General features: G+C 34.5%; 1 protein-coding gene across 4 annotated transcripts in view; it reads right to left on the bottom strand.

Moving 5' to 3' along the window:
• ADGRB3 (adhesion G protein-coupled receptor B3) overlaps positions 1 to 14,043 on the bottom strand; it is a 722,049-nt gene that overhangs the window by 300,711 nt on the left and 407,295 nt on the right. For all 4 annotated transcript variants that reach the window (XM_073905165.1, XM_073905166.1, XM_073905164.1 and 1 more), the window contains one exon: positions 9,648 to 9,750. In XM_073905165.1, the coding sequence (XP_073761266.1) occupies positions 9,648 to 9,750 (103 nt within the window). The remainder of the gene's footprint in view (positions 1 to 9,647; positions 9,751 to 14,043) is intronic.

Genomic DNA, 14,043 nt, shown 5'->3' with positions numbered 1-14,043 from the left:
GTTAGATAAAGTTAAATCTCTATATAAACCAATATAGGATACTGATTATAGGATTAATATTTCATATTTAGAATTCATAACAGGTTACAACAGAAAATAATATTATAAGAGAAATATAATATGACCTTAATTGTTTGGATATCTTTCCTTTTTAATGTCCTGAAGAAAGTGATTTCCACTTTCAGATAAAAGTATAAAGGTGAGAAATGCTTATTCTACCCTTAATCCATGCCATTGTTAACCTTAGTTTTATCTTCTACCTTCTTCACTCCTCATCTCTTGGATCTTATCTCATACTTCTCTCTCTTCTTGTCCTTGTGAAAATTTAAAAAGCGTCCATGTGAGAATTATTATAGGTTCCAAAATGCACCACTCAATCTTGTGTTTCACTATGCATTCTGGAACCTACACGACAGACAGATACCCCTCTGTGAGCGTTCATTCTAGTGCAGTTACCAACATGTAAGTCTGTGAGCTGAGGTCAATTATTTAAATATTTGAAGTTTAGAAAAATAAGCAGAACAAACAAATTTGAGGAATCTTAGTATCTGGATAGACCAATTGCTTAAGGAAAAAGAACGTGCAATGGGAAACATAAAGCAAACATCAATGATGAATGAATCCTAAACATGGAAAAAAAAAAAAACTGGCTAAAAGGTTCTGCTGGGAAACCACTTGTAAAATATTTGTTATAAGTTTTAGATACTTTTCTCAAAGGTGCTCTGCTACAAGATCTGTTATGAGGAATTTACAGGAAATCGATAACAAGAAATGGTGAGCCCAACAGACAGTAACAAAACATAATCACAGGAACAAGAGGAAAATAGGCGAGCTGTGCACTAGCCTATAGAAGTAGATTTAAGAAATGCATTAAACTAAGAAAGCAAACAATTCTCAACCAAATGAGACAAGTGTGCTTAACAAAATTCATTTACAAAGCTGTCAATCTCATCGACACTTAAAATATTAAAATTGCATATACTGAAAACTTTTCTAAAGTATACTCTTTTCTTGAAAAACACATTTTTGGTAAAACAAGCAAACAAAGAAACAACAACAAAAAACTGTCTCTCTTGACCCCATTCAAAACAGAATAGTTGAACTCAAGTTAAATATTTCTACTCACCTGATTTTAAGGCATTTAAAACATGTAGCATGACCCAAATTTCCTCATTACCATTGTTTAACACACCACTTCCAAGTTTCTTTAATAGTCTTCACTGTTTTTTACTTTACTTCATTTACTTCTCTCCTGTTTCCACATCAACAAACCAATATGCCTATTTAACAGTATATCACCGGCTTTGTCAATGTATTTCTATGGGTGGTTCTCTCTTTTCCTTTGGTCTGCGTAACTTTTTGTTTTTTTTAATAGAATAGGGGATTTGGACATACTTTCTAGTTCTAGCCCACAGTGATTCTTGAATGACATTCATAAGTGAATTCCTTTTCTTCTTTCAAAACTGTCTTCCAAGTAGTTTTTTTTCCCGCTATAGAATATCCTAAATACATCTCCCTATGGTAAATTACTCTTACTATGGTAAATTTCATTTAGTCATTCATACAAAAATCACTTAGTAAACACCTATTACCTTCCAGGTACCCTTTGAAGCACTGAGGATACAGCAGTGAACAAAACAAAATTCTTGCTTCATAAACTTAACTATAGTGAAGGAGGCAGAGAGAGAGACAAATAACATAAACACATAAATATATAATATGCTGGATGGTAATCTGTGCTATGTGTAAATCACAATGACAGGAAAGACTGGGAAGTGAGTGAGTTGCAATTTTATATGCTTGGAGGCCTTCACCAATAAGATGATATTTGAGCAGAGATCTGAAGGAAGTTGATCACAGAAAAGATAACAGTAAAGTCACAGTAAAAATGAATGAAGACCAAGTTTCTTTATTTTTTCTTTGGTGTTATTCATTTCTGAGTAAATTCAATCCACATGCTATGCTTATTACACTCTTGCTATCTTAGCGTTTTCCAATGATTTTCTTTGGACCTACTCTAGAATCAACTGGGATGCTTATTAAAAATTTAGAGTCCTTGGCTCCACAAATTTTGAGATTGGGCTATTCCTAGGAATGTGCATTTTAATTATTACTGCCTCCACCCAACACAGTTTCTATCCACATCAAATCTGAAGAAATGCTTCTCAAGACACACACAACAGACATTAATTGGTTTCTTTACCCTGTTCTTCTTCAAACTTTCAAATGTTTAGTGCTTGATATGCCATAGCAACTTCCAAGTCTGGAAACATTTTAACTTTCTTTTACCTTTCATATTCCTCTTAAAACAATATATCCTCTTGTCTATAGAGACAAAGCAAGCAAACAGAGGAGGCATCTAAGGGCATGAAGAAGGGCAGTGACTTCATCAGAAGTCTATCAACATTTCCAGTTTTCTGACTTAGATGTTCCAGGATGACTCCCTCTGTCACATCTTCTAGTGCATTGCACATTGACTTCTTGAATGCAGATGGGAGGAAGATTGTTCAATGGACACTTCACTTTCTTTAATTTTCAGAATTTTAGACATAAAGGCATTGCATTAAAAATACGTGGGTTTTGCTAAGCTTATGTTCCCTTTCTTTCCCCACTAAAACTTAATTGTAGTTATATAACTGCACAAATAGATTTTGGGAATCCCTTGAGAACATTTCCAAAATGATTGACCTGACCCACAAAAGACTATTTTATATCTTGCATATAATTCTAATACTACTTGAGAAAAGACACATTTAAAAAATCTAAGGAATGTATGCTAGGGGAGGTAAGATCTTGTGGATGTAAATTTTTCCATAGTCAAATCTATGAAAGGTCACTAAAAGCTGATCAGTGAGAGTACTTCTTTTAACATATAAACGGCTTCATAGTCCCTGAAAGTGTAATATACCACCCAAGGGTGGTATATTGAAAAAAGTGTATGAAACTCAACAAAAGAAAATGATCTGTTGAATGTTCTCCAAATCCTTTTTTAAAGTATGGGAAGTACCGTTCCATATTTTTGTATTTTTAAATGATACTTATAAACAACTAAATCTGGTTCTAACACTCTCTCTTTTTTTCTTTTTTCTTTTTTTTTGAAAGGGTAGCTGACATATACCTGAAGTCTAAAGAGCACCATTGAAACTGCAATACTGTGTTCTTTACTTAACAGGAGAATGGATATAAAGGGATTTTTGGATAGATTCATGGGGGTTCTGTAGAAAGCATCACATTGAGAACCAGTCAATGTGGAGGAGAAGGAACTGGCTTTCACTAAGCACACTGACATAAAGACCACTGAAGTGAGAAATGCAGAATATTGTTTTAACAGGATGAGTCGCATCCATGTTGCATAGCTTCTTGAGGAGTTGGCAGCTACTTAATTGGAACATAAAGAAACAGCATATATTTAATTCAGCTTCTGCTATGTGGTTACTCACTAGCCCACATTAACCAGATGACACTATTTTTGTGGATATGATAAGAGCTTGCTTCTCTAATTTCTGAGATATATCACTAACCTGAATGTACATTATTTCCCAGTGAATACTGCCTATTTGACATATGGGAAATAGTAAAAAGTCAAACCACTATCAGGGATTATTTGTATGCATGTTCTTCAAAGAAAATCATTGCCTCCATGTAGGTATCTTAGAGTGTCTTATCCATGTAGGATTATATGATTACATCATTTCCAACAATGTCTGCACAGGAGTCTGGTGCACCTTCCAAAAACACATGGGTTTTCTAGGGGCAGAAACTCTCCAAGTATTTGCTATGAGTTGGAGTGGCAAATAACTTTAAAAAAACAGTTAAATAACTAGATTTCATATAGATAACACATAACAGCTTAAGTCTTTTCCTTTTACAGCCAAGAGGATATTATAATGTATATTAATAATACTTTTATGGGATGTAGCAAAGGCAAGGGCAACAGTGGCATTTTGCACTGTTCCAGTCTATCAGCTGCCAGCAGAAAAGTTTTACTAAATCGCTGCAAAAGCACAACATATCTACAAATGCCAGAGTTGCCCTTGACGTCCAGCACCTGGTTCCACAGGACCCTTCCTGTGGTGCCTCAGTGGTGCTGTCCTGTGGCATCCTCCGATTTTCCCTAACATCTCACAACCCCTTCACAAGAGCCATTCTCTCATGTCTGGTGATTCCTTTAATCAGGCTCCTAAAGTGCTGGTATGATAATCAGCAGGACAAAATTTAATCTCTAGTTGCTAATTATTCTTACTGAATACTATAGCATCAGTATTATATTATGTCTGATTCAAAATGGCACTATTGATGTTTACATATATATTATCTTCAGAATCTAAAATTAATTTTGCAACGTTCCAATGCAGGGTTATTAGTTTTCTACAGCTGCTGTAACAGATTACTATAAACAGCAGCACAGAACAACATAAATTTACTATTTCACAGTTTCTGTAGGTCAGAAGTCTGGTGAGCTCAGCTGGATCTCTTGCTCAAGATTTTGACAAGGCTGAAATCAAAGTATTGGCAGGATTATACTACTTCCTGGAGGATCTAAGGATAAATCCATATTCAGGCTCATTCAGGTTTCAGCAAAATTCCTTGCAGTTGTAGGACTAAGGTCCACATTTCCTCCCTGGTTGGCAACCATGGGTTGTTTTCAGCTTTTAGAGGCTGCCTATAGCCCTTGCTCGAGGCCCTCTTCTTTCATCATCAAAATTAGCTATGGTAGTTGACTCTATTGTTGTATTTCTGACCACAGCCACAGGGAAAAGTTACCCACTTTTAATGGTTCGGGTGATTAAATTGGACCGACCCAGATAATCCAAGATAATTTCCCCATCTCAATGTCCTTACCCTTAATCCACATCTGCAAAGTCCCTTTTGACATGAATACAATAGGTTCTGGAGATTAGGACATTGGCATTTTGGGGGGATGGGAGCATGAGTTTGTGTACCATATAGGGGTTGACTCACTCCATACCCGAGAATCCAAATCTGGCAACCTAGTTTTGTAAATAAAATTTCATTGCTGAGCCACACCCTTCAGTTTATATAGCGTCTGGTTGCTTTCATGCTCCAACAGCAGAACTGAGTAGACGGGAGAGAGGCCATTATGGCTCATATGTCTAAAAATATTTGCTATATGATTCCTAAGAAAAAGTTTGCTGATGGCTGCTCCAAAAATAGCGTACTTATTCTAAAATCTTTTTGAAAAATGTTAACTATGTATTATGAATCAAAATAAACTGATTTTGGAATGTAAGTGGGAAGGTTGCTTACTTAAACTGAGGAATTTAGGATATAACGAAACAACAACAACAACAACAAAAACCCCAAAAAACAAAGCCAAGCGTACCTAGGGAACAGCTTCTATCTCAATTTCTGCTGATGGCAGAGCCATCAATCTGCTTGTCTAGTTAACATTTCAAGACTCTTCCATAAAAGTTACCAAGAGCTTTAAGCAGGGGGAAAAAGAAATCAGAAACATCTTCCAAATGGACAAAAGCTAGGGTAGAAAAGTAATTCAAAAAGTAAAGGGATACAAACAGCCCTTCGTAGAAATTATAGATGCATAGACTGAACTTCCTTAAGGTTTGCCAAGTGATTTTTAATTCCTCAGGTTGTTATCAGTAATTGATATTCATCAAAATACCCACCGATGAGTGTTGAAATCTCTTCATTGTTTCTCGTGCTTATCTAACGGTAACAAGCATATTCATTATACTCTTCCATTGTGTTTTCAGCTATGATTTACAAAGGCTGTGGCTCATGATTAATTTTAGTTTATACACTAACACAAACTCCTTTGTTTGTTAGCTTGATCCTGTTAGTATGCAAACAAGTATGGCCAAGAAAACAAAACCTACAAGCCCAAATTCCCATGAGATTTTTTGTGAATACGACCAATTTGAGAACTACAAATAAACTTCCTGGATTTTTTTTTTCAATGCTGAAAGTCAGCAGTATCATATTACCTAGACCACCAGAGTCTACTCAGAGGAAGAAATAAAAAGAAAGGCAAGACTGCAGAGACTGCAGGCCAACACAGTTCAATCTGTCTTTCCACTAGAAATGGAACTACATAAAATTATTCTTAAATTTGGAAAAAGAATGCATTTTCAGGCTAACAAAGTTGATACAGCATGAGCTAACTAAAATGCATTTATTTTCTTATTCTTTTAACTCATCTTTAAAGATGGAGATGTTATCCACCTTGGAAAGTCATAGCAGGCTCAGATCTGTCAGATCCAAGGCATCCTAATGCTGTGTGTGTGTGTGTGTGTGTGTGTGTGTGTGTGTGTGTGTGTGCGCGCATACATGCATATACGGTCATTCTACTATACCTACTTAGGACTCAATAATTATTTTCCATAAAATTAGTAACTTTCCTTATGCATTAGATAATCTAACATTATTGATAACCATAAATCTCACACTGAAGAAAACTTAAGTAACATGAAAAGTAAAATTCTTTTTCTGGGAAAGCAAATTTGATATTTTTTTAAAAGCAAGCAATTGCTATGCCTAAGCACTAAGGACTATAGACCCCGACTCTATAGGTCATCACAATAAAGCCATAAGCCCCCCAAAACTGAACAAAGAATAGCATCTTAGTCATTAATGATTTATGAGCTGGGTAAAACTGCAATTGGCTTTGCTAAATACAATTTGGAATTTCAAGATTCCATATTCTACTACCTATTTCTACCAGTTCCCAAGGGCCCTATTATATTTAATATACTTTAAATGCTATTTGTTAAAAAGCTTTTTAAAAGAACACATTAGGAAATGTTAACAGGTTTTCCCTAGGCTCGCGATAACTATTAATTCTCATTCTTCATATTTTTCTACATGGCATATGAAACAGATATAATTTGAAGTCATTACTGTTTTCTGAGCTCAGGAAAGTGCAGCACATACTTTTGATATAAGAAAATAGGTGAAAGTAAACTTGATATTAGAAATATATCATATCTAAAATAGTTCAATTTTGAAGGCAAAAACAGTGATTTTATATATATATATATATAGTTATAATAAAATTTCAGCTTGTTCTAATCAATTTCTATTTCCATATTTAAGATGTATCTTTTTTTCACATTTTAGCGGGGACCATTATATTTCACTATAGGCTAATTAAATGATCTCTTCAATGGAAAAACGCTAAAATCAATATACAAAGCATATTTTTATAAGACTGGTAATAAATACTGGGATACTCAACAAACCAGTTACATATCCCTTCCCTCAATGAGTAGTAGAGTATTTTACAAACTCTAATTTGGGTGATAAGTGTAAATACAACAAGCATTAGAAGTTCAAAACAGGAGAGCAAGAAGGGCTGTATTGTATGGATGAAGTGTGAAAATATTTATAAAAGAAATAAAGGGGAGAAATGAGGGATCCTGTCACCCAGAGAGCCTCCATCGTGTAGTTGTTAGGCTGGCGTCTGAGGGCAGCTGGGCACTGCAAGCAAGGGATAGCAGAAGTGACTGGGAACACCTGGCAGCATTTTCTTCTCCAGCGTAAGCTTTTCTTCTTCCCCTCCTTCTCCCTCAGACCCCCTTTCAACAGATTTGTCTATATTCTTTTAAATGGAGGTCTTCTGGAGCGGAGATTATATTGTTTTGAAAATCTGGTCAACTCATTGGCTCAAAATATTGAAAGACAGAATTAGTTCTAAGTGACTTGTGGTAATTACCTCACCATTCTTATATTCTGACTTTCCCTGTCACTCTAAGTGTCTAGCTGGTGCTTAAATTAAAATGTATTGTTGATATACTCTGGTTTTCATAGGTAAAAAGTAATTTTCTGTACACAGGTTATCTCCTCTGTAAATCGGCTGACAGAATATCCCCGCAGAAGAGAAGTTTGACTCAAAGCTTAAATCTGTTCATTTCAAATAGTTTTACTGAATTAACATTAGTGGGACTGTTTCGTCAACACTATTTTTGAGGTTAGGTTACCCTTTCTTCAACTTATGAAAAAAAGTCATTTAATTAATATGTTCTTTAAATTCTCAATAGTGACTTTATTTAGGAAAGTTTTGTTGATGTTCACTTACATAAGTGTTTTCTCCATAAGAAACACGATATCCATTCTGACATTGCATTTTTTTTTTTTTAGTAAGCAATTGGAGGAATTTGTATCTCTTCCTATTTTTTACCAATGCTTATTATAACTGACAGACATTGCCATAATAAGCAATAAAAACAAACACGTAAGTAAATAAATATTTTTTAAACAAATTTTGAACCTACAAAAAAATAAGTTCCTTACTCAAAACTAATGTTAAAGGAATTCCCAGCGTTCAGTGCAGTGATGAGATTAGGTAGAGATGAGATTATTCTTAGTATAAAGGAGGTAGATTTTATAGAAATAAAACACATTCTTGAAATTAAATAGAACCGGTATGGTCACATTTTGGCAAAAGCAGAAAAAGACCTAATAGTTTAAGTATTAGTTGTGATGTTTAAAAGTCATTATTAAGAGATTTGAGATCTTCATTAAACAATCTAGGAAGCCTGAGGCATTTTAGTAAAAAGTGGTTTACAGGGAAGGTTATTGTCATTTTTTATAAAACCAAGATTGATTTTCTTTTTGGAAAACAGAAATTATAAAATAGGAGAGAATGCATAGGTTTTGTAAACTAAAGGATGTGAGTATAAATTCTGTTATGTCATTCATTAAATTTATCAATTTGGGAAAACGACACTCTGTGCTTCTGTTATTTGTATGTAAAGGTCAGCTTCACAGAAACTTTTCAAGGAATTAAAAAAAAACTGTGTAATGCAACACATGAGAGTGGCTCAGTTTAATACAGGGAGTATCGAAGTATAATCAGGAGAGCCTTAATAGGAATCACTTTCCTTGTCCCTACTCATCAATGATTGAAGCATTTAAAGTGAATGTGTAAAATATAAGAAATTTTAAATTTCTACAGAAGGACTGAACAAGATTTAAAGAATTTCAGTTGCAGTTGGATGGATTCAAGAAAGCGTCCTTGTCATTCTGGAATGAGAGGTTTAGATTTGGATTACTGGAGTACCCAGGTAGTTTGAAGTAGGTTTCTCTGATCCTTGACCTAGCACTTTCATATGCCATCCCGCCCATTCTCCTACTCTGGGTACTCTGAAGTTAATTATTCCCCTTTGTATTATGTTTATAACTTCTACTGCTGTATGCATCTTAAACCTATGTATTTTCGTGGCAATCTTCCCCACCACGTGGTGAGACAGGTTCTTATTCATCTTGGTCTCCTCCGCTGCTTGGCTCAGAGCCCAGTAAAGATGTGTACGTAGATAAACAATTTAGTAACTATTATCTTGGATAAACTGAAGGGAGTTTTATTACGGACAAAAGCATAGGATAATCTGGTATTTTTTTAAAAAAACAAAATTCTGCATTTTTATAAAACTTGATAAAAACAGTATTTCAAACTATACAGGCACCAGAAGTAGAGTTATCAAAAATGCATGCACATCACTTGGTATCTCCCGGCATTTTGTTTCCATATAATATATACCTTCATGACAAATCACTTCGTTTATAACTCTAAAAAGTCTAGAAAAATGTGTTTTGATCTAATCAAATGAGTGTTAACCTTTTTTAAAAGGTAAATTCTATAAGCAACTCAATGCCACATGGACGATACTTACATTAGCCAGATGAGCTAGTTCTATCTCCAGGAACGAATCAGTTGTTTTGGGTTCAGGCCTTATTGTGACCACGATGATTTTGGAATTAACGACAGTGTAATTTCTGAAACAGAGTAATTATGATTATTAAAAGGAGAAAGGATCGATGACAAGTATGAATTCCTCCTGCTCAGTACGTGCTGGGATGCATGTTAAATAAATATATCCTAACGTATCTTAAGGAAAACAGAGAAACCTTGGGCAAACAGATTTTAAGCATGATACTAAAGTACTACTCATGGAAAGCTACAGTTCACTTCTTCTTATAAACAAACCCTATCTGGAACTAGGAAACTTTGCGGGGGGAAGCTATTGCTGACTGTACCATTTTAGATGTAGGGAAGATGAAAAAGTAGCAGCACTGACAAGCTTTTGATTACTTAAATCTGATTCACCTACAAGAGAGATGGATTGTGAATTCAAACCTTCAGGCAATCTTTAAATGAATATAATCCATTTATCTCAAGGTGGACTTAACAGTTTTGTTCTCCAGGAGACCAAATATTCTTCTTGTAAAGTGCTATCTTGGTGGTTTTTTTTAGACTATCTCAAAATTCATTAAGATGAATGATAGGGATGTGGTTTAGCATGAAAGCAAGCAGCGTTTAAATGTAAATAAATGCTGTTGCTAATCATTGACCATCATTCATTTAAGCAATAGAGAATTTCAGGCCACTTCTTTATCTCAATATGCTCCATGGAAGGAATACATTTGCCTTTTGAAATACCTTACCAATTACAGTTCACCCACAAAGAAGTTTTAAATATATTTACAAGCTACAAAAATTATCCATAAACATAAACATATAAAACTGAGCCAACTCTTTCTTGTACGTACAAGTTTTATCCAACACGTATAAAATGCTACACATCACCTCTTATTTAGAGATTTTAAGTTTTATTATACTTTCAGCTATATATATTTATTCCATCCCTTCTTTCTGATTTGAAACAAATCACAGAGCATGTTCTTCCATAGAACATGTACTATTCCGGGGAATTTGTAACGGGTACCAAAGATGAAGTCATTCCATTTTTCCTTCTTTTTTGTTGTTCACAACATCATTTGTAGATAATAAAATTCACCAATTTTAAGTGGGCAGTTTAATGCTTTTAGTAATTGTATACTACCATGCAAGCAGCACCAAATCAAGATAGACAACCTGATCCCTCACCCTGAACACTTTCCTTGAACTCTTTGCATCTGATCCCCTCCTGCTCCCAAGGTTCCAGGCAACTAATGAACATGTTGCCACTAAAATCATGCCTTTTCTAGAATTTCATTTAAATAGAATCATACAGTACAAAGACCTTCATGTTTGACTTAATTCACTTAGCATAATGTTTCTGAGATTCATCCATTTTGTTTCTCTTTATAGGTGAGTACTATTCCATGATATGGCTATAACACAGTTTGTGACCTACTCATCAATTACGTAAACAACCTGTGGGTTACTTCTGGTTTTTAGTTTTTATGAATAGTACTATTCATATTTGGCTATTATGAATAATTGGCATACATAGTTTCTACATAGACACGTGTTTTCATATGTTTTGGGTAAATACCTAGGAGTGGACTTGATCATGTGGTGAAAGCGTGTTTAATTTTATAAGTAAATGCCACACTCTTTCCAAAAATGGCCATACCATCAAAACTGTATAATTCTAATACTGTAGAACAATGTTGAACCCCACATTCTTTGTGAAAATCTTTTCTCTAATGGGATGGTCTTTGCCATGATATTTCACAAGAAAAAAATGCTGACTCTGCCACCATGAGGAATTAACCATATTTAGTAATAGAGGAACTCTAAACATATTTTGAGTTGGATAACATTTTTTAGCCCATCTCTCATGTATTCAGTAATGTCAAATAACAAATTCTTAAACACTGAGGAAGCTTCATGGTATCTAGCCTAACAGTAAAAAGTAAAGAACAACAAAGTAAAATTTGACTTTATATTTCTTAGGGGAAGGTAGCTGCAAACAGAGAGGGCTGGTTAACTGTCCTTTATTTCATTTAATACTAACTGAAGGTCAGTTGCACTGAGAATGATATGAAGGTAAACTTTAAATGCCAAGTTCCCTTTGCAAATTTATTGTTCCCTGTTTCTCCGAGTAAGGGTGTTCAGGGCATCAGGTGAGAATAGATGGAATTAACAAAGCTGTGAGGTGATGTTGGGCAATTAATTATATTAGCAGATGTGACAGGATTCTCAGAGCATGACAAGGTGTATATAATTTGGGATTGGGGAGAATGTTTGTCTGTCACCACCAAAAAGAATTATGGAGGTTTCGCCCAGAGAATAGTCCTGAGCACACAGATGCAAGTTCCTTTTCCAAATTAGCCTGAATATGTTTGAGTTCTGGTTTGTTTACTTTGAAACAAAAATATTTATGTCACTTTAATTCATTTTGCCTCTTTATTCTGGTTCTATTTATAATCCCATTTCTCTGCTATAAATAAAGCCAATGTTAATTTAACTCAACTGCTAATTTTAATTAATAAACGTTAGTTAAATTTAATGGTATACAGATATTTTGTATTATTTTAAAGTTGTGTAAGTGGATCATTTACTGGAAAATACAGATGTGAGTATTCCAAGCAAGAATTTATAATTTTGTCAAAATATTTATGAAGCTCTCTTTGTGTGTTTGGGCATGTGGGAATTTAGACCCTGAGAAACTGGGGTATAGAAAGCAAAGTACCTAAGATGAGCAGCCCTCTGTAGGGTATGTTACGCTGTGCCAGGTTTATCAGCTTCTCAACTGGCCTGGTGGAGATGACCCCTAGAGGACAGAGCCCATCTATGACTTTTGCTGTGTGTGTGTGTGTGTGTGTGTGTGTGTGTGTGTGTGTGTGAACTTATTTAGAATTCAACTGGGAAAGGTTGCATGCCAATATAATTATGCAGATGGATGTTCTCATCACACTCATGTTAGTACTCTCCCCTACCCTGTCCTGCTAATATGTAACTATCTCTACCACAACATCCATTAATATGTACGTCTCCTTCCACATGATTATAAGTTCAACGAGGGCAAGATTTGTATCTAGCATTTATGTATCCTCATTTGTATTATGCTTTGCACATTTTAGTGCTAACACATGTTTAAATATCATATTAAATAAACACATAATAAACAAAAATATCAAACTTTTGACCAAGTTGGATTAAAATGTAATGCCATTATCGTGGTATTAAAATGCTTAATGAAGGAAAAATAATCAAATTTACATTATGCAGTGGGTCCCTTTTAAAAAAGTGTATAGCATGTGAAATTATCTTTAATTTATTCCATCAACTTATTCTAATTTGCATAAGTGAGTAGCTGGCTCCTTATGTGCCATGTCAGGCTTTGTGATCTGCTAATGCTTTCTGGCTGGGCACACATTTATATTCACTGCTGGGAAAGCAGGGCTTATAGCCAAATGGATTTCATGACTGCAATAATAAAGTTTTTTTCTATTCTTGAAATTTGTGCTAGTAGGTTTGGCTAAAACATTTAAAATGTGTAGAATTACTCATTCAAAGGAGACCCAAGTTATTCTTCACAATTATTACAGAGGCTTAAGGCACTTAGAGTATATAAACCATATCTTAAAGAGAGTAAAAAGAAGTGACTATAAAATGGAATGTAGTTGTTTACAAGAGACTCACTTTAGGTATAAGGACATACCACAGGCTGAAAGTGAAAGATGGAAAATGATGGCCATGCAAATGGTAACCAAAAGAAAGCATAGTTGGTCATATTTGTAATGGACAAAATGGACTTTAAGTCAAAAACCATAATAAGAGATAAAGAAGAATTATATACTAATAAAAGGGCCAATTCACCAGGGAGATAAAACAATTATAAACATATACATACCTAATAGTAGAGCACCCAAATATATGAAGCAAATGTTGACAGAATGGAAGGGAAAAATAGACAGTAACACAAAAATAGTAGATTTCAATTCAATACCCCACTTTCATGATGGATAAATCAACCAGATAATAGATCAATAAGAAACAGAGGACATGAACAACACTATAGATCAGTTGGATCTAACAGACATATAAAGAACACCCTATTCAACAACAGCAGAACATACGTTCTTCTCAAGTGCTTATAGAGTCTTCTCCAGGATAAATCACAGGTGATTCCACAAAAAGAGTCTGAACAAATTTAAGATGATTGGAATCATATTAAGTATCTTTTCTGACCACAGTGGAATGAAACTAGAAATCAAAGGCAAAAAAAAAAAAACCCAAAAAAACAAAAACAAAAACTGGAAAATTCACAAATATGTGGAAATTAAATAAAACACTCTTGAACAATCAATGACCAAAGGACAGACTACAAGAGAAAC

The sequence above is a fragment of the Callorhinus ursinus genome, unplaced genomic scaffold, assembly GCF_003265705.2.
Source record: "Callorhinus ursinus isolate GAN/ISIS: 27379988/994484 unplaced genomic scaffold, GSC_fseal_2.0 scaffold22, whole genome shotgun sequence".
In the NCBI taxonomy this organism is placed as follows: domain Eukaryota; kingdom Metazoa; phylum Chordata; class Mammalia; order Carnivora; family Otariidae; genus Callorhinus; species Callorhinus ursinus.
The sequence above is the reverse complement of the archived record's forward strand: the minus strand, read 5'-3'. Positions and strand labels throughout refer to the sequence as shown.